The 21,752-nt window shown below is 47.1% G+C and overlaps 1 protein-coding gene across 3 annotated transcripts in view; it reads left to right on the top strand.

Moving 5' to 3' along the window:
• LOC119978474 (leukocyte surface antigen CD53-like) overlaps positions 1-3,543 on the top strand; it is a 102,988-nt gene extending 99,445 nt beyond the window's left edge. For all 3 annotated transcript variants that reach the window (XM_038820134.1, XM_038820135.1, XM_038820136.1), the window contains exons 7-8: positions 323-406; positions 2,812-3,543. In XM_038820134.1, coding sequence (XP_038676062.1) covers positions 323-406; positions 2,812-2,883 — 156 coding nt within the window. In that variant the 3' untranslated portion in view covers positions 2,884-3,543. The remainder of the gene's footprint in view (positions 1-322; positions 407-2,811) is intronic.
• Positions 3,544-21,752: the final 18,209 nt, after the last annotated feature.

Here is a 21,752-nt window from a genome sequence, read left to right as displayed (position 1 = left end):
GGCCAGCTCTCTGTGTGAGCTCTCGGTGTTCCCATTGTCTCAGTGTCTGCTCTGTGTGAGATCTGGGTGTTCTCACTGTCTCAGTGTCTGCTCTGTGTGAGCTCTGGGTGTTCTCACTGTCTCAGGGTTTAGCTCTGTGTGAGCTCTGGGTGTTCCCACTGTCTCAGGGTTTAGCTCTGTGTGAGCGCTGGGTGTTCTCACTGTCTCAGTGTCTGCTCTGTGTGAGCTCTGGGTGTTCTCACTGTCTCAGGGTCAAATACATGTGTGCTCCCTTTCTCTATTGAGGAGCAAGTTCTGATATTTCTGTCTGTGTCTTTTGCAGGGTTGCTTTGGCCAGGTCCAAATGTGGTTTGAGTCCAACTTTTTGCTTCTTGGAATTGCCGTCATCTGTGTGTCAATTATCCAGGTAAGCACTGCGTGTAAATCCATCTCCCATTGCTGGACATAATCGCTTCACCGTCACTTTGGCAGTGCCAGCCCTGGTGCCAAGTTAAAGGAAGGCCAAATACTAATTAGCATTCATGTAGCATCTAAATCTTCCCAAAACTCTTCCTGGCTTCGCATGTTGAGATCTGAATACTCCACTGAGTAAAATAAATCATTTCAGCTAACCCCTAATATTTGTGCTGCCTAGTTATCCCATTCTCCTTCTCAAAACTCCACCCAGCTTTGAGCAATCTGAGTGATATTGGAGCTGACGTAGATAGCCGTGAGAACAGGTTGAAGAAATTTGGCTTGAAGTCCCTTGAGGTTAGAAAGTGAAGGGTGGCTTAACTGTGAAGAGTAGTCCAAAGCTAATGTTCTGAGTAAAGGTGATAATAAGTGTGAAGACCGAGCTGGCTGAAGGGAACTTGGAAATTAGGTTAAAGGGTAGGACAGGTAGAGATGCAGTGAGAGACATTTGATATTTTATAACACTCAGCAAAGATAATTTTCAGTGAGAAAGGACGACTCGGAGAAGGCTGCATCACCTGTGACTATCTAAGGAAGTTAAAGATGGTATCAAATTGAAAGATAAAATGCACACTGCTGTGAAGATTAGCAGCATATCAGAAGACTGGACAGAATATTAAAACTAGCAAAGAATGACTAAAACGTTTTGAGGGTGAATTTACACGAGTGAAAGCTATCTAGAAATATACAGACTGTAAGAGTTTCTAAAGGAAAAGAGGAACTAAAGTGAACATTGGTCCTCTGGAGAGTGAGAATGGGGAATTAATAATGGCAGTAAGAAAATGGTGGACACATTGAACAGACATGTGGGATTCTCCGTCGGTGTGATCCTCTGCTTCACTGGCAGAGCCCTGCACTCATGCCAGTGGATTTCTCATTGGCATGGAGATGGCCAAATGGGAAAGCCCATTGGCTGGCTGCTGGGGCGGAGGATCTGGCTGCCGGTGGGGCACGCCGCACCAGAAAACGGGACTGGCGGGTCGGAGAATCCTGCCCTTTTTGTCTGTCTTCACTGTGGAAGACACAAATAACATTCCAGAAATAATTGCAAATCAAGAGGTGAAAGGGAGCAACTTGAAACAATTAAAGTTACCATGGAAAGAGTATTGAGAAAACTATTAGGGCTAGAAACTAGCAAATGCCCATGGCCTGATGGGCTTCATCCTCGAACCTTAAGAGAAGTGGCCGCTGAGGAGTAGATGCATTGATTTTAATTTTCCCAAATTCTCTAGATTCTAGAAAAGTCCCATCAGATTGGAAACTAGTGAATGTAACTCGATAAAGGAGGCAGACAGAAGGCAGGAAACTACGGGCCAGTTAACCGAACAGCTGTCACGGGGAAAACGCTGGAATCTAGAATTAAGGGGAATCTAGAATTGGAATCTCCCAAAACGAGACTATGTCCCCACGCCGGCATAAAAATGGTGGAGTTTTACTCCCGAAATTCCTTGAAAAAAGTTAAATGGATTCTTAGCCCTGCAGGGGGCTGGCAGGGACCCGGAGTGAATCTCGCAGCTTTTGCTGCAGATACGGGCCCCCGCACTTCCAGGTCAGAGGCCGCGCATGCGCACGGCGGCGACCTCCAGTGGCTGTGCCGTGCTCCATGACGGACTCGAACCGCGGAGCCATACCAAAGAAAACGACCTCTCGACCGGCCGTGTGCCCAAGCCTCAACCCCTGCACATTAAAGCCCGGCCCCTTATCAGGCCCCCCCCTGGTTTCCGATCCGCCCACCACCGACCAGGGCAGCTATAGGCTGAGTCCGCAGCCGCCACACGAGCATCCCGACAGGCAATAGGTGCTTAGTTCCATGCCGTCGGGAACTCGCCCGGTCAGGAGCGGAGGATTGATGATCGGGCCTCTGGCAATGGGCCTCCGACGGCACGGCGTACTCCACAGTGATGCCCATTTTCGGTGCCCGGAGAATCGCCGGACTGGCGTTGTGCCTGATTACGGCGTCAAACTGGATTCTGCGCCCCAGCGCTGGCTGCGATTACAGCGTCGGGCTGCGGAGAATCCAGGCTAAGGAGTTTATAATCGGGAACATAGAAAATCTCAAGGCAATGAGGCAGAGTCAAGATGGTTTTGTGAAAGGGAAATTGTGTTTAAGCAATTCATACCACTTATTTGAGGAAGTAACAAGCAACCTGCAGATGTTGTGTGATTGGATTTACAAGAGGCATTTGATAAGTTACCACATCAACGGTCACTGCACAAAATAAGAGTTCATTGTGTAGAAAATAACACATTGGCATGGGAAGTGGATTGATTAGCTAGCAGCAAGCAGAGAGTTATAGGTCATTTATAATGTGACCAGAGAATAGAAAATGTTAACATTTACCATTTTTCTGCCTTCAGGTACTTGGCATGTCATTTGCTATGACCATGTATTGCCAAATCTGTAATAACTACAAATCCTATGACAATTGAGCTGATGCGGTATCTCCCAGAGAGGAAAGTCCATCTTTCTGCGATCTGCGATCATAGGCTCTGCTCTTCTGAAGACTGCAACTTTGCTTGTTTCCTGCTGCCGTCCAATACCAGATGTTACAAATTTCAACTGTGCGAACTGGGTCCTCCTTAGTGACCAATGCATCTCTGGTACATCTACAGCACCTCTCAATCATCCCTTTGGACTTTGTTAGCAGCTCTGCAAGCAATCACATCAAACTGGCTACCTTGTCTTCTGCTGTCTGTTTTGTTGAGGAAGTTTGGAGCTTAATAATTCCCCATTTGACTATCTGCCAGAGTAACGGGCAGGCCCTCTGCCTTGGCAGGCAACAACGGGAAGTTCAACAATGATATATGGAATAGACAGGATGTACAGCATAGAACAAGCCATTCAGCCCAATTTCAGGCCACTATTTATGCTCCACATGAGCTTTCTCCCAGCCTTTTCTATCCCATTCTATCAGTAGATTCTCCCTGTCCCTCTGCCTCACAGACTCATCCATATTCCTGTTAAATGCATCCAAGCTAACCACTCTTTCTGGTAGTAAGTTCCAAATTCTAAATACGCTAACTGGTAAAGACGTTTCCCTTTTGGATTAGAACATAGAGAACATAGAACATAGAACAGTAGAGCACAGAACAGGCCCTTCGGCCCTCGATGTTGTGCCGAGCAATGATCACCCTACTCAAACCTACGTATCCACCCTATACCCGTAACCCAACAACCCCCCCCCTTAACCTTACTTTTTAGGACACTACGGGCAATTTAGCATGGCCAATCCACCTAACCCGCACATCTTTGGACTGTGGGACGAAACCGGAGCACCCGGAGGAAACCCACGCACACACGGGGAGGACGTGCAGACTCCGCACAGACAGTGACCCAGCCGGGAATCGAACCTGGGACCCTGGAGCCGTGAAGCATTTATGCTAACCACCATGCTACCGTGCTGCCCTGATTAATTAGGCTTTGACTTATGGCTCCTATTCTGGGCTTGACCACAAGTAGACACGTCTTCCCTGTGCCCACCTGATCAAATGCCCCATCATCTTAAAACCCCAATCTTCTCTTTTCTTGAGGGAAGAATCGCAGCCCATATATTCCTCCCTGGGAGTTATAACCTCTCAGCTCTGATATCATCCCAATATATCTTTTTTTCCACCTTTTCCAGTGCCATAATATCCTATTGATAATATAGAGACCAGAAATGTATATAACATTTGAGATATGATCTAACCATGGTTTTAGACCAGCTTAATATTATTTCTCTGCTTTTCAATTCTACCTCAGTTGAAAGGGCCTCAGTGTTTGAGTTGCATATTTTTGGCTTTATTAACCTGCGTCGTGAGTTTTATTGATTTTTGAAGTCCCTTCCTTTTCTTCTCTGAACCATTTAGACTTTCACTTTCTTCAGTGAAGAAGCTCATTCTTCTTAACAAAATGGACTATTTTGTGCTCATGAATTTGAATTGCCAACCCCTTCTGGCGGTTTATCTCCCGGAGCCAGTCACTGCCATTCGGGCTTTGCTGGCGGGAACTCCAGCCTGTGGACCAGACACAGTCAGTGTGGAGGGTTATATCTGCAGGAGGTCTCCACACACATTCTCGCCGTGATCAGCTCCAAAATGGAAATAATATTTTTGGGCAGGACAGACACAGATCTGGTAAAATGCTGAGCGGCTCTACTGGTGTCACTAATTGGTGACCCCATTTGTCAATGATTCCAACAGTATCTGAAGGAGCTTGTAGGCCTTTTTATCAATCATTCAAGCTCACTTCAACTCAGTTATTGATTTTGAAAAAAAGGCTCTCATTGCACGTTCAAATGCAATGAAAAGCTGCTTTCCCAATAATGTAACGAGCGGTGAAGGGACACCAGCCAATCACCAACCAGAGTTACTAACTAGGGGATGAACCTCTAATGCTGGTTTTTCCCATAGTAGTGCATTTTGGCTATCAATGTGCAGGATTTCCCAGCCCCGCATTCCGCTGGGATCGTCTGGTCCCACCAGAAGTCAGTGGATTTTCGGATGGGCCGCCGAGTCTCCCAAGGTTGGTCACACCACAACAGGGCTGGAAAATCCCAGGGGAAACAAGGCAGAAAGTATAAAAGATGTTGGCCCGTAATTCTCCGGCCGTCCAGATTCTGTTTTCCCACTGGCACGCAGCCCCGCTGTAGGAAATCCCATTGACAAGTGGCGGGAAGGTCGAATCCCACCGACAGCGGGAAAAACACTGCTGAGAAACACGCGACTAGGAAAACGAAGACTACCACCTGTTATCCAATCCTTTGGAGAATAGGCAATCATGTCTTGAAATGTCTGTTCCTACTTTCTTTGCTCATATTCAACGGCTTTCCCGAAGGCAGTTCCTCACTGCTACAAATAATGACACCACTATTCCCGGCCTGAATGGGGATGATTAGATCATTTACACGCCAATCATACAAATACTGCTCGAAATTACTCTGATTGTTTTTTGCACATATTTGCTTTTTTGTAATTATCATCAATGCAATTTGTTGAAGGTATCATCCTGCTTTTATCAATATAATTTGCTGCATTTTCAGACACAAGGGGCTGGATTCTCCACCAAAGGGATGCTCTGTTTTGCCAGCAGCCCGGGGGTTTCCCGACGGCGTGTGGCAGCCCCACAATGGGAAACCCCATTGACCAGCTGGCGTAACGGAGAATCCCACCAACATGGTGAAACAGAACTGTGGCGCAGCGGAGCAGAGAATCCAGCCCACATTTCTTGGTATTCTATTGAGGTTATTTTCAATTACACTCTGTAGACTGTTTGCTGTAGTACATTTATTAAACTACAGGCCCTCAATGCTGAGTAAATAAATTCTGTTTACTGTAAAAATAGACTGGTGTTAACCCTGATCTAAGTCCAACCTTACCTCCTTCAAAGGTGTCTCGGAGTACAGGACATTCTGGAGGGGGAGGGTGAACAGCCAGTGGTCGTGGTACACATCAGTACAAATGACATAGGTAAAAAAAAGGGATGAGGTCCTAAAAGCAGAATACAGGGAGCTAGGAAGGAAGTTAAGAAATTGGACCTCAAAGGTCGTGATCTCAGGATTACTACTGGTGCCACGTGCTAGACAGAGTCAAAATGACAGGATATATAGGATGAATCATGGCTGAAGACATGGTGTCAGGGGGAGGGTTTCAGATTCCTGGGGCATTGGGGGAGGTGGCATCTGTACAAACTGGATGGGTTACACCTGGGCAGGACTGGAACTGATGTCCTTGGGGGGTAATTTGCTAGAGCGGTTGGGGAGGGTTTAAACTAATATGGGAGGGGGGTGGGAACCTACGCAAGGCGCCAGAGAAAGAGGGAGCAAGGACAAAAGCAAAAGGTAGAAAAGTGAATAAGAAAAGTGATAGGTGGAGAAACCAAGGGCAAAATTCAAACAGGGCAGTAGAGAAAAATATTGGGAGCAAGACAAGTATTGTGAAAAAGACAAACTTAAAGGCTCTGTGCCTTAATGCACGGAGCATTTGCAATAAAGTGGATGAACTAATCGCGCAGATATAAATGGGTACGGTATAATTGGGATTATGGAGACATGGCTGCAGGGTGAACAGGGATGGGAACTGAATGTCCCAGGGTTCTCAGTATTTAGGAAGGACAGGCATAAAAGATGGTGGCGTGGCACTGCTGGTTAAAGAGGAAAGTAACACAACAGTGAGAAAAGATATTGGGCGCGATTCTCCGCTGCCCACGACGGGTCGGAGAATAGCAGGAGGGCCTTCCCGACAATTTTCACGGCCTCCCGCTATACTCCCCCCCCCCGGCCGCCCCCCGACACGAATCGCTGCTCGCCGTTTTTTACGGCGAACAGCGATTCTCCGCAGGCCGATGAGCCGAATACCGCGGAGTTTATGACCGTTTTCACGGCCACGATCACACCTGCTTTCAGCGTTCGTGAAAACGGACGCAAAGTGCCCGTCCCGGACAACCATGGCACCGATTGGCACGGCTGCACCACGGCCGTGCCAAGAGTGGCATGGGCCTGCGATCGGTGGGCACCAATCACGGGCAGCGGGTCCGATACCCGCGCACTATTTGTTCTTCTGCCTCCCCGCAGGATCAGTCCGTGGGGCGGCTGAGGGGCATGACGGACCGCGCATGCACGAGTTTGACGCGTCTGCGTGATGACGTCATCTGCGCATGCGCGGGTTGGAGCTGTCCAACCCGCGCATGCGCGGCTGACGTTATCGTGCGCATCAGCCGCCGTGACTCTTGGCGGGCGGAGTTAGCGACGCTCGCTAACTCTGCGTCGCCGTGATTCCCCCGGCCCCGATACTAGCCCCGCCCGGGGGGGAGAATCGCGTCCCGGGACGGAGCTCCGAGGCTGGTGTGAAACACGGCCAGTTTCATGCCAGCCTTCACGGCACGCCGGATTTGCGGAGAATTGCGCCCATTAGCTCTGACAATGTGGACTCTGTATGGGTAGAGTTGAGAAATACCAAGGAACAAAAAACATTAGTGGGTGTCAAACACAGACGCCCAAACTGCACTGGTGAGGTTGGGAATGGCATTAAACAAGAAATTAGATATGCATGTAATAAGGGAATATCGGTGATCATGGGTGATTTTAATCTTCACATAGATTGGGCAAATCAAATTAGCCACAGTGCCGTAGAGGAGGAATTTCTGGAGTGTATCCGAGATGGTTTTCTTGACTAATATGTGGAGGAACCAACCAGAGAGCAGGCCATCTTAGACTGGGTACTGTGTAATGAGAAGGGAATCATTACCAATCTGCCTGTGTGAGATCCCTTGGGGATGAGCGACCATAACATGATAGAATTTTTAAATCAAGATGGAGAGTGAAGTAGTTGATTCGAAGACTAGGGTGCTGAATCTTAACAAAGGGAACTATGAGGATATGAGGTGTGAATTGGCCTTGATAGATTGGGGAGAGTTACTTAAAGGGATGACCGGGGATAGACAATGGCAAACATTCAAAGAATGCATGGAGGAACAACAGCAACTGTTCATTACTGTCTGGCACAAAAGCAAAGGGGATAAGAGGGCCAATCCATGGCTTACAAAGGAAATTAGAAATAGTATCTGATAAAAGAAGAAGCCATACAGATTAGCCAAGAAAAATTGTAGGTCTGAGGATTGGGAGCAGTTTAGAATTCAGCAAAGAAGGACGAAGGGATTGATTAAAAAGGGGAAAATACGGTACAAAAGGAAGCTTGCAGGGAACCTAAAGACTGACACTAAGATTTTCAACAGATATGTGAAGAGAAAGAGATTGGTAAAGAGAAATGTATGCCCACTACAGACAGAAACAGGGGAATGTATAATAAGGGACAAAGAAATGGCTGAGCAATTGAATACATACTTTGGTTCTGTCTTCACAAATGAGGACACAAATCAGATCCCAGAAATGTTGGAGAATGAAAGGTTTAGTGAGATGGAAGAACTGAGGAAGATCAACATTAGTAGGGAAATGGTGCTGGGAAAACTGATGAGATTGAAGGCGGATAAATGCCCAGGGCCTGAGAATCTGCATCCCAGAGTGCTTAAGGAGGTGGCTCTGGAAATAGTGGATGCACTGGTGGTCATCTTCTGGGATTCTATAGACACTGGAACTGGCCCTGCAGATTGGAGGGTAGCTAATGCCACTCCAATATTCAAACAGGGAAGTAGAGAGAAAGCAGGGAATTATAGACCAGTAAGCCCCATCGGTAGTGGGGGAAATGCTTGAATCCATTATCAAGGACTTTATGGCGGAACATTTAGAAAGCAGTGGCAGGATAAGTCAGAGTCAGCATGGATTTATGAAGGGAAAATCATGCTTGACAAATCTGTTGGAATTCTTTGAAGCGGTAACCAGTACAGTCGACAAGGGGGAGCCAGTTGATGTGGTATATTTGAACTTTCAGAAGGCGTTTGACAAAGTCCCGCATAAGAGATTATTGTGCAAAATTAAAGCGCATGGGATTGGGGGAAATGTATTGAGGTGGATAGAAAACTGGTTGGCAGAGAGGAAACAAAGAGTAGGGATTAATGGGCCCTTTTCAAATTGGTAGGCAATAATCAGTGGGGTACCACAGGGATCGGTGCTGGGACCCCAGCTATTCATAATATAAATGATTTGGATGAGGGAACAAAATGTAGCATCCCAAAGTTTGCAGATGATACCAAATTAGGTGGGAAGGTGAATTGTGACAAGGATGCAATTGTGACGGGTAGCACGATAGCACAAGCGGGCAGCACGGTAGCACAAGTGATTAGCACTGTGGCTTCACAGTGCCAGGGTCCCAGGTTCGATTCCCTGCTGGGTCACTGTCTGTGCGGAGTCTGCCCGTTCTCCCCGTGTCTGCATGGGTTTCCTCCGGGTGCTCCGGTTTCCTCCCACAGTCCAAAGATGTGCAGATTATGTGGATAAATTGCCCTTAGTGAGCAAAAAAGGTTAGGAGGGGTGAGTGGGTTACCGGGATAGGATGGGTGAGATCTTAAGTGGGTTGGTGCAGACTCGATGGGCCAAATGGCCTCCTTCTGCACTATATGTTCTACGTTCTATGTTCCTACAGCAAGATCTGGACAGATTGGGCGAGTGGGCAAACTAATGGCAGATGCAGCATAATTTGAATAAGTGAGGTTATTCATTTTGGAAGCAAAAACAGGAAGGCAGATTACTACCTGAATGGTTGTAAATTGGAAGAGGGGAGTCTGCAGCGGGACATAGGTGTCCTTGTGCACCAATCACTGAAGGTAAGCATGCAGGTGCAGCAGGCGGAAAAGAAGGCTAATGGTATGTTGGCCTTCATTGCAAGAGGTTTCGAGTATAGAAGCAGGGATGTGTTGCTGCAATTGTACAGGGCCTTGGTGAGGCCACACTTGGAGTATTGTGTGCAGTTTTGGTCTCCTTCTCTGAGGAAGGATGTTCTTGCTTTCGAGGGAGTGCAACGAAGGTTTACCAGACTGATACCAGGGATGGCGGACTGTCATATGAGGAGAGATTCACTAGATTCGGATTGTTCTCGCTGAAGTTCAGAAGAATGAGGGAGGGTCTCCTAGAGACTTATAAAATTCTAACAGGACGAGACAGGGTAGATGCAGGGAAGATGTTACCAATGATGGGTGTGTCCAGAACCAGCGGTCACAGCCTGAGGATTCAGGGTAAACCATTTTGGACAGAGATAAGGAGACATTTCATTACACAAATAATGGTGAGCCTGTGGAATTCATTACCACAGGAAGTAGTTGATGCTAAAACTTTGAATATATTCAAGAGGCAGCTGGATATCGCACTTGGGGAGAATGGGATAAAAGGATATGGGGAGAAAGCAGGATTAGGCTATTGAGTTGGATGATCAGCCATGATCATGATGAATGGCAGAGCAGGCTCGAAGGGCCTTAAGGCCTTCCCCTGCTCCTATCTTCTATGTATCTATGTATGTAACTCCCCGGTGGACACTGTTTGACAGTCAGATCATGAGATTGTCGGTATTGCTAATTGGACCACAAGCTCCTCACAATTTCAGTAAAATACTTTTCTGCACCAGTAAATAAACAGACCAACGATAACGAAGGTGAAGATTTTACCAGGATGGTGGCACATGGACTCGGATCTTGAAGTGGACCAGCCAAGGAACTGGTGAATGTGAAATACGATCAGATGAAATTTCTGCTCGCCACGACTGTCAGAAATTGCCAGTTGCAATTTTTTTCAAAAGTAGTTTAACCACAAAGCTGCTCGAAGGTCCTGCCTGCTCCCAGCAACTGTCACTTTTTGCTGAAGAAACCGTTAGCTCAAGGTTAAACTGGAAGTTGCTGAAAGCTGAACCTGATAGCAGAGCATAGGAACAGGAGTAGGCCATTCAGCCCCTCAAGCCTGTCGCACCATTCAATGAGATCATGGTTGATCTATGAATGAACTCCATCTGTGACCTGCCTTTGACCCATATCCCTTAATGTTTTTGCTTAACAAATATCTATCTATCTCAAATTTAAAATTAACAACTGATCCAGCTTCAACTGCTGGTTGTGGTAGAGAATACCAAATTTTTGAATGAAGACGTTCTTCCTAACATCTCTCCTGAATGGTCTAACCCTAATTTTTAGACTATGCCCCCTAGTTTTAGAATTGTCAAACAGTGGAAATAGTTTATTATTATCTATCCTGACTTTTCCTGTTCATGTCTTGAGTGCTTCGATCAGATCACCGCTTAGCCTTCTAAATTCTAGCCAAAACGGGTCTAATTTGAATAATCTCTCCTCATAACTCAACCCCTGTACTCCAGGTATCATTTTTGTAAATCTATGTTGCTCTCCCTCCAAGGCCAAAATATCCTTCCAAAGGTGTGGTGCCCAGAGCTGATCACAGTACTCCAAATGGGGTCTAACCAGAGTTTTCTAAAGCTGAAGCATAACTTCTGTATCTTCATACTTCAATTCTCTAGATTATAAAGGTCTTTTAAATTATTTTCTGCACTTGTTCGTGGCATTTTCAGGACCTGCACCTGAACCCCAAAATATCTTTGAACATCCACTGTACCTAACCTCTTTCCATTCAGATGGTTAACTTCACACTTGCTTACATTAAATTCCATCTGCCACAATTTTGCCTATTCACCTAATTTGTCAATATCTCCTTGCAATGTTATTGGATTGGATTGGATTTGGATTGGATTTGTTTATTGTCACGTGTACCGAGGTACAGTGAAAAGTATTTTTCTGCAAGCAGCTCAACAGATCATTCAGTACATGGAAGAAAAGGGAATTAAACAAAATTCAAGAAAATACATGAGAATAAATAATAGGGCAACACAAGATACACAATGTAACTACATAAGCATTGGCATCGGTTGAAGTATACAGGGTGCAGTGTTAATGAGGTCAGTCAATAAGAGGGTCATTTAGGAGTCTGGTGACAGTGGGGAAGAAGCTGTTTTTGAGTCTGTTCGTGCGTGTTCTCAGACTTCTGAATCTCCTGCCCGAGGGAAGAAGTTGGAAAAGTGAGTAAGCTGGGTGGGAGGGATCCTTGATTATGCTGCCCGCTTTCCCCCGGCAGCGGGAGGTGTAGATGGAATCAATGGATGGGAGGCAGGTTCATGTGATGGACTGGGCGGTATTCACGAGTCTCTGAAGTTCCTTGCGGTCCTGGGCCGAGCAGTTGCCATACCAGGCTGCGATGCAGCCCGATAGGATGCTTTCTATAGTGCGTTTGTAAAAGTTGGTAAGGGTTAATGTGGACATGCTGAATTTCCTTAGTTTCCTGAGGAAGTATAGGCGCTGTTGTGCTTTTATGGTGATAGCGTCGACGTGAGTGGACCAGGATAGATTTTTGGTGATGTTATGCTATCATCTGGACTGTGTACAATGCCACCTAATTTTGTATCATCCACAAATTGGATATATGACTTCCTATGCCATCATCCAAGTTATTCATGAACAGCAGAGGGCAGCAGAGCAGAGCTACTGATCAGCTGTTCTGGGGAAATTTGCATACGTGCAGTGCGGTCAGCCTAATTTGAAGGTGTACCTGCGAAGGAGACCTGAGGAGTTTGAGTGAAGGCAGGCATCCAGCAGAGGGCAGCAGAGCAGAGCTACTGATCATCTGTTCTGGGAAAATTTGCATACGTGCAGTGCGGTCAGCCTAATTTGAAGGTGTACCTGTGAAGGAGACCCGAGGAGTTTGAGTGAAGGCAAGCATCCAGCAGAGGGCAGCAGAGCAGAGCTACTGATCAGCTGTTCTGGGGAAATTTGCATACATGCAGTGCGATCAGCCTAATTTGAAGGTGTACCTGCGAAGGAGACCCGAGGAGTTTGAGTGAAGGCTAGCATCCAGCAGAAGCAGCAGAGCAGAGCTACTGATCAGCTGTTCTGGGGAAATTTGCATACGTGCAGTGCGGTCAGCCTAATTTGAAGGTGGTTTGTGGAGGGGCTGTTGTCAAGTGACAGTTAAACCCGAAACACTTCATGAGTGTTTCCCACCCTACCTCCTCCTTCCCCCCCCACCCCCATGGTCATTGGGAAGCGGGAGCAGGGGCCTGTCGTGAAGGTGAGTGAGTGCCTTTAAATTTGCTTACCTTTCAGCGGGAGCAGGGTTTGAGGGAATATCAGGTAAGCTCTTCCTTTCTTTTTCTTGTTTTTTTAAAAATCCTGGCATTGAAGGTGATGTCAGGGAAGGCAGTACAATGCTCCTCCTGCAGAATGTTTGAGGTGAGGGACACCGTCAGTGTCCCTGATGATTTCATCTGTGGGAAGTGCACCCAACTCCAGCTCCTCAAAAACCGTGTTAGGGAACTGGAGCTTGAGCAGTATGAACTTCGGATCATTCGGGAGGCAGAGGGGGTCATAGATACAAGCTACAGGGAGGTAGTTACGCCAAAGAATAAAGATAGATGGGTGACGGTGAGAGGGGCTGGGGGTAAGCAGTCAGTACAGGGATCCCCTGTGGTCGTTCCCCTTAGTAACAAGTATACCGTTTTGGATACTTGTGGGGGGGACGACTTACCAGGGGTAAGCCATGGGGTACGGGCCTCTGGCATGGAGTCTGTCCCTGTTTCTCAGAAGGGAAGGGGGGAAAGGAGTAGAACATTAGTAATTGGGGACTCAATAGTCAGGGGCACAGATAGGAGATTTTGTGGGAGCGAGAGAGACTCACTTTTGGTATGTTGCCTCCCAGGTGCAAGGGTACGTGATGTCTCGGATTGTGTTTTACGGGTCCTTAAGGGGGAGGGGGAGCAGCCCCAAGTCGTAGTCCACATTGGCACTAACGACATAGGTAGGGAAGGGGACAAGGATGTCAGGCAGGCCTTTAGGGAGCTAGGATGGAAGCTCAGAGCGAGAACAAACAGAGTTGTTATCTCTGGGTTGTTGCCCGTGCCACGTGATAGTGAGACAAGGAATAGGGAGAGAGAGCAATTAAACACATGACTACAGGGATGGTGCAGGCGGGAGGGATTCAGATTTCTGGATAACTGGGGCTCTTTCTGGGGAAGGTGGGACCTCTATAGACAGGATGGTCTACATCTGAACCTGAGGGGCACCAATATCCTGGGGGGGGAGATTGGTTAGTGCTCTTTGGGAGGGTTTAAACTAATTCAGCAGCGGCATGGGAACCTGGATTGTAGTTTTGGGGTACGGGAGATTGAGAGTATAGAGGTCAGGAGCACAGATTTGACTTTGCAGGAGGGTGCCAGTGTTCAGGTAGGTGGTTTGAAGTGTGTCTACTTTAATGCCAGGAATATACAAAATAAGGTAGGGGAACTGGCAGCATGGGTTGGTACCTGGGACTTCGATGTTGTGGCCATTTCAGAGACATGGATAGAGCAGGGACAGGAATGGTTGTTGCAGGTTCCGGGGTTTAGGTGTTTTAGTAAGCTCAGAGAAGGGGGCAAAAGAGGGGGAGGTGCGGCGCTGCTAGTCAAGGACAGTATTACGGTGGCGGAAAAGATGCTAGATGGGGACTCTTCTTCCGAGGTAGTATGGGCTGAGATTAGAAACAGGAAAGGAGAGGTCACCCTGTTGGGAGTTTTCTATAGGCCAGGTGGTATTAGGTAATAGTTCTAGGGATGTAGAGGAAAGGATGGCGAAGATGATTCTGGAAAAGAGCAAAAGTAACAGGGTAGTTGTTATGGGAGACTTTAACTTTCCAAATATTGACTGGAAAAGATATAGTTCGAGTACATTAGATGGGTCGTTCTTTGTACAATGTGTGCAGGAGGGTTTCCTGACACAATATGTTGACAGGCCAACAAGAGGCGAGGCCACATTGGATTTGGTTTTGGGTAATGAACCAGGCCAGGTGTTAGATCTGGAGGTAGGTGAGCACTTTGGAGACAGTGACCACAATTCGGTGACCTTTACGTTAGTGATGGAAAGGGATAAGTATACCCCGCAGGGCAAGAGTTATAGCTGGGGGAAGGGCAATTATGATGCCATTAGACATGAACATAGAACATAGAACAGTACAGCACAGAACAGGCCCTTCGGCCCTCGATGTTGTGCCGAGCAATGATCACCCTACTTAAACCCACGTAACCCGTATACCCGTAACCCAACAATCCCCCCATTAACCTTACACTACGGGCAATTTAGCATGGCCAATCCACCTAACCCGCACATCTTTGGACTGTGGGAGGAAACCGGAGCACCCGGAGGAAACCCACGCACACACGGGGAGGACGTGCAGACTCCACACAGACAGTGACCCAGCCGGGAATCGAACCTGGGACCCTGGAGCTGTGAAGCATTGATGCTAACCACCATGCTACCGTGAGGCCCCTTTGACTTAGGATGTGTAGGTTGGAGAAGTAGGCTGCAAGGGTTGGGCACACTGGATATGTGGAGCTTGTTCAAGGAACAGCTATTGCGTGTTCTTGATAAGTACGTACCAGTCAGGCAGGGAGGAAGGGGTAGAGTGAGGGAACCGTGGTTTACCAAAGAATTGGAATCTCTTGTTAAGAGGAAGAAGGACGCCTATGTGAAGATGAGGCGTGAAGTTTCAGTTGGGGCGCTTGATAGTTACAAGGAAGCGAGGAAGGATCTAAAGAGAGAGCTAAGACGAGCAAGGAGGGGACATGAGAAGTCTTTGGCAGGTAGGATCAAGGAAAACCCAAAAGCTTTCTATTGGTATGTCAGGAATAAAAGAATGACTAGGGTAAGAGTAGAGCCAGTCAAGGACAGTGGTGGGAAGTTGTGTGTGGAGGCTGAGGAGATAAGCGAGATATTAAATGAATACTTTTTGTCAGTATTCACTCAGGAAAAAGATAATGTTGTGGAGGAGAATGCTGAGACCCAGGCTATTAGAATAGATGGCATTGAGGTGCGTAGGGAAGAAGTGTTGGCAATTCTGGACAAGGTGAAAATAGATAAGTCCCCGTGGCCTGATGGGATTTACCCTTGGATTCTCTGGGAAGCCAGGGAAGAGATTGCTGAGCCTTTGGCTTTGATTTTTATGTCATCATTGGCTACAGGAATAGTGCCAGAGGACTGGAGGATAGCAAATGTGGTCCCTTTGTTCAAGAAGGGGAGTAAAGATAACCCCGGTAACTATAGGCCGGTGAGTCTCATGTCTGTTGTGGGTAAAGTCTTGGAGAGGATTATAAAAGATACGATTTATAATCATCTAGATAGGAATAATATGATTAGGGATATTCAGCATGGTTTTGTGAAGGGTAGGTCATGCCTCACAAGCCTTATCGAGTTCTTTGAGAAGGTGACTGAACAGGTAGACGGGGTAGAGCAGTTGATGTGGTGTATATGGATTTCTGTAAAGCGTTTGATAAGGTTCTCCACGGTCGTCTATTGCAGAAAATACGGAGGCTAGGGATTGAGGGTGATTTAGAGATGTGGATCAGAAATTGGCTAGTTGAAAGAAGACAGAGGGTGGTGGTTGATGGCAAATGTTCAGAATGGAGTTCAGTTACGAGTGGCGTACCACAAGGATCTGTTCTGGGGCCGTTGCTGTTTGTCATTTTTATAAATGACCTAGAGGAGGGCACAGAAGGTTGGGTGAGTAAATTTGCAGACGACACTAAAGTCGGTGGAGTTGTAGACAGTGTGGAAGGATGTTGCAGGTTACAGAGGGACATAGATAAGCTGCAGAGCTGGGCTGAGAGGTGGCAAATGGAGTTTAATGTAGAGAAGTGTGAGGTGATTCACTTTGGAAAGAATAACAGGAATGCGGAATATTTGGCTAATGGTAAAATTCTTGGTAGTGTGGATGAGCAGAGGGATCTCGGTGTCCATGTACATAGATCCCTGAAAGTTGCCACCCAGGTTGATAGGGTTGTGAAGAAGGCCTATGGTGTGTTGGCCTTTATTGGTAGAGGGATTGAGTTCCGGAGCCATGAGGTCATGTTGCAGCTGTACAAAACCCTGGTACGGCCGCATTTGGAGTATTGCATACAGTTCTGGTCGCCTCATTATAGGAAGGACGTGGAAGCTTTGGAACGGGTGCAGAGGAGATTTACCAGTATGTTGCCTGGTATGGAGGGAAAATCTTATGAGGAAAGGCTGATGGACTTGAGGTTGTTTTCGTTAGAGAGAAGAAGGTTAAAAGGTGATTTAATAGAGGCATATAAAATGATCAGAGGGTTAGATAGGGTGGACAGTGAGAGCCTTCTCCCATGGATGGAGGTGGCTAGCACGAGGGGACATAGCCTTAAATTGAGGGGTAATAGATATAGGACCGAGGTCAGAGGTAGGTTTTTTTACGCAAAGAGTGGTGAGGCCGTGGAATGCCCTACCTGCAACAGTAGTGAACTCGCCAACATTGAGGGCATTTAAAAGTTTATTGGATAAGCATATAGATGATAATGGCATAGTGTAGGTTAGATGGCCTTTAGTTTTTGACTTCCCATGTCGGTGCAACAGCATGGGCCGAAGGGCCTGTACTGCGCTGTATCGTTCTATGTTCTATGTAGTGTGAATAATTGAGGCCCCAACACAAATTCCTGTGATACACCACTAGTCACCCCCTGTAAGTTAGAGTAATTACCCATTATCCCCGCTCTGTCGTCTGTCACTCAACCAGTTTCCTAACCATCTCAATAATTTGCCCTCAACTTGTTGGGCTTCCATCTTAGTTAACAGTCTCTTTTGTGGGACTTTATCACATGCCTTCTGGAAGTCCATTTAAATAACATCCATAGGCATTTATTTATCTGTCCACTACCTTAGTCACCTCCTCAAAAACTTCAAGAAGATTAGATAGACATGACCTTCCCTCCACAAATCCATGCTGGCTTTCCCTAGTCAACCAAAATGTTTCAAGGTGCTCAGTTATGCCATCCCTGATTATAGACTCCAGCAATTTCCCCACCACAGACGTTAGGCCAACTGGTCTGGTCCCTGCTTTCCCCCTTTCACATTTCTCAAAAAGTGGAGTGATGTGCAATTTTCCAATCAAGAGGGGCTACTCATGAATCCAGGGACCTCTGAAAGTTTATAGTCAGGGCATCTACTATGTGCTCCCCTACCTCCTGTAACACCCTCGGATGGAAACAGTTAGTGATGTGTTGGGCAGGCTGGGTCGATGTGGACTGCACTTGACGCAGACCTCCAACACTTGATAAGATGCAACACGATTTTATTTAACGTCTTAACTACTATACATGTTCAACTGTGGATTGACACTGTGCTGACTTGACTGGAGACCTGATGCTAGCCTGACCAGACTTACTGGCTACCGCATGAAAAATGAAAAATGAAATGAAAATCGCTTATTGTCACGAGTAGGCTTCAATGAAGTTACTGTGAAAAGCCCCTAGTCGCCACATTCCGGCGCTTGTCCGGGGAGGCTGGTACGGGAATCGAACCGTGCTGCTGGCCTGCTTGGTCTGCTTTAAAAGCCAGCGATTTACCTGAGTGAGCTAAACCAGCATGGTGTTTGCACTGGCTAATGCTCACAAACTCTGACTGTCTCAGTGGCTGGGTCCAGAGAGAGCGAGAAACCTGATGCCCTCTGGCTTTATAGTGGTAGTGTCCTGTCTGGTGATTGGCTGCTCTGTTCTGTGTGCTCACTGGTCATCCTGTGTGTCATTCGCTGCCTGTCTGCACTCCATTATATACATAGATGTTTTTTATGACATCTCCCCTCCCTTTTTTCATCATCAAGTTCCATACCCTGATCCCGCCATATCCCTTGATCCCTTTAGCCCCAAGAACTATGGGCTGGATTCTCCATTATTGGGACTATGTCCCCACTATGGCGTCAAAACAGTGGGGTTTCACACCAGAAAAACTGGCATCAAAGGGACGCAAAGTCATAGCCTTGCAGGGGACTAGCAGGGACCCGGAGTAGATCTTGCAGCTTTTGCTGCAGCTATTGGCCCCCGCACGTCCGGGTCGGAGGTCGCATATGCGCACGACGGCGGCCTCCAGCGGCCACACCATTCTCCATGGATGATTCGGGCTGCGGAGCTAGACCCATAAAACAGACTCCCGATCGGCTGCGCACCTGAACCTCAACCCCGCACAAACACTCCCTGGTCGCCTATAAGGCCCCCACCCCCCCCGGCCTCCGATCCATCCGGCCCTGACCAGGGCGGTCACAGACTGAGTCCGCAGCCGCCACGCGAGTATCCTGACCGGCTGCAGCACATTGGTTCCATACCGTCGGGACCTCGGCCGGTTGGGGGTGAAGCGGGCCTCTGGCATGGCCCCAGGTAGTCCCAGGCAGGGCCCGCAGAATCAGTGAACCGGCGCTGGTCCCGATTTCTTGCAGGGAAATTAATTCTCCGTCCCCGCGCCGGCTGCGATTTCGGCACGAGGGTGGGGAGAATCCAGCCCTATACCAAATTCCTTCTTGAAATTATGTTTTGGCCTCAACTACTTTTAGTGGCAGCGAATTCCACAGATTCACCACTCTCTGGGTGAAGAAAGTTCTCCTCACCTCAGTCCTAAAAGGTTCACCCCTTATCCTCAAACTGTGACCCCCCTAGTTCTGGGCTCCCCCACAATCAGGAACATTCTTTCTGAATCTACCCTGTCTAACGCTGTTAGAATTTTCTAAGTTTCCATGAAAGCCCCTCTCACTCTTCTGAACTCCAATGAATATAATCCAAACTGACTTGGTCTCTCCTCGAATGGCAGTCCCGCCATCCCAGGAATCAGTCTGGTAAACCTTCACTGCGCTGTCTCCATAGCAAGAAAATCCATCCTCAGATAAGGGTGCCTAAATTGTTCACAGATATGGCCTCACCAGTGCCCTATACAATTACAGTAAAACATCTCTATTCGTAAACTCATATCCTCTCATAATGAAGGCCAATATACCATTGGCCTTCTTTACTGCCTGCTGTACCTGTCACTTTCAGAGACTGATGCACAAGGACACCAAGGTCTCGCTGAGTATCCACCTCTCTCAGTTTATTCTCATTCAAATAATTATTTTTAATATATTTTTGTTATAAATTTGGAGTACCCAATTCATTTTTTCCAATTAAGGGGCAATTTAGCATGGCCAATCCACCTATCCTGCACATCGTTTGGGTTGTGGGGGCAAAACACAAGCAAGCATGAGGAGAATGTGAAAACTCCTCACGGACAGTGACCCAAAGCCGGGATCGAACCTGGGACCACGGCGTCGTGAGGCAGCAGTGCTAACTGCGCCACCGTGCTGCCCATGACTCCCAATCAAATAGTAATCTTCTTTCCTATTTTTTCTACTGAAGCGAATAGCCTTACATTTCCCCACATTATACTGCATCTGCCATGCATATGTCCACTCACTCAGCCTGTCCAAATCCTGTTGAAGCATCTCTGCATCTTCCTCACAGCTCACCCTCCCACTGAACTTTGTATCATCTGCAAATTTGGAGATAATCCATTTAGTTCCCTCCCCACAGGCTTCCTGGAGAGAGCGCTCAGAGCAGCGTTCTGGAAACAGTTACCTGGATCTTTTCTCCATGCTGCCAGCATCAAAACTGAAACCTTGGGACTCTGAAAAGCATACCAGTGGGATAAGATCCAATCACCATCAGTTTCCGGGCAAGCACAGCATTTTGGGCCAATTCATTAGCCACCGGCCAATCAATCAAACTGAGTCCTGCCCATCTCTCGCACTGGGGCCTAAAAGTCTGCAGCTCCAGTTTAAGGCAGCAAGTGATCTCTCCTTAAACCTCTGGAATATTTTTCTTGACACAGTCTGCTTGCCTTAAAGAAACATGTCCATTAATCATCCATGGATCAAAATAAGAGTTGGGGAAATCAGGGGAATAAACAGGGAGGATCCTTCATCAGCTCTTCAGCCCTGGTGTGTTTACCATTCGGATCCTCCACTTGGAATTCTGATATGCCACCCTGGGAAAATGCACAGTCAATTCCAGCTCTACTTGCCCCAAAGTCACAACACAAACAAATTAAACAGTACTTCTCATAAAGATCAGAAATCTTTGGCCCCTGGCTGCCCAAAATTACAGTCTCCAGGTTTGTAGGTTGAAACACAATTACTGTTTATTTATAATTAGACCAAATATGAAATATGCAATGAAAACAGTTGGTTCATAGAATTTACAGTGCAGAAGGAGGCCATTCGGCCTACCGAGTCTGCACCGGCCCTTGCAAAGAGCACCCCACTTAAGCCCATGCTTCCACTCTATCCCTGTAACCCCACCTAACCTTTTTGGACACTAAGAGAAATTTATCATGGCCAGTCCACCTAACCTGCACATCCTTAGCATGTGGGAGGAAACTCGAGCACCCGGAGGAAACCCACGCAGACATGGGGAGAACATGCAGACTCCGCACATACAGTGACCCAGCGGGGAATCGGACCTGGGATGCTGGAGTTGTGAGCAACTGTGCTAACCAATGTGCTACCGTGCTTCCCCCAATGTCCTTTAACATATGACCCTCCCTCAACTGACCCTCTACCCATACACACGAGACAGATAAACACAGATGGAAAGGGAAAGGCTAAAAGTAATAAGGTTTAAGATCAAAAGAAAGGAGCCCTTGCTTCAGATGATGAGTTCTTCTGTGCACTCTCTTCAGTATGAGTGTGGTTTAAAGTCTCTGGTAGACAGAATGTAATTATCATCTTTGAAGTTCAGCAGTATATCCCTAATCACAGCTTTTATAGGAGAGGCCTCTGGCCAACCTTTTCTGGAGAGAGAGTTATCCGATTCTGATCTCTGCTTCATCTCAGCCTCTTTTCTGCAGCGAGAGAGTTATCAGATTCTGTATTCTGCTTGCAAAGCCAGTTTGCAGAGAAAGGCTTAACAGATTCTCACAGTAGCTTTTTGTTGAGAATTAACTGGATATTCCTGGAGTGAGTTGGTTAGATTCCTCCATCCAGCCTGCAGAATCGAAAGTGAAATGGAGAAAAAAACAGCCTTGTGACACCGGAATGCACAGCAGT

The sequence above is a fragment of the Scyliorhinus canicula genome, chromosome 15 (assembly GCF_902713615.1).
Source record: "Scyliorhinus canicula chromosome 15, sScyCan1.1, whole genome shotgun sequence".
Lineage (NCBI taxonomy): Eukaryota > Metazoa > Chordata > Chondrichthyes > Carcharhiniformes > Scyliorhinidae > Scyliorhinus > Scyliorhinus canicula.
This window is presented reverse-complemented; position numbering and strand designations above follow the sequence as displayed.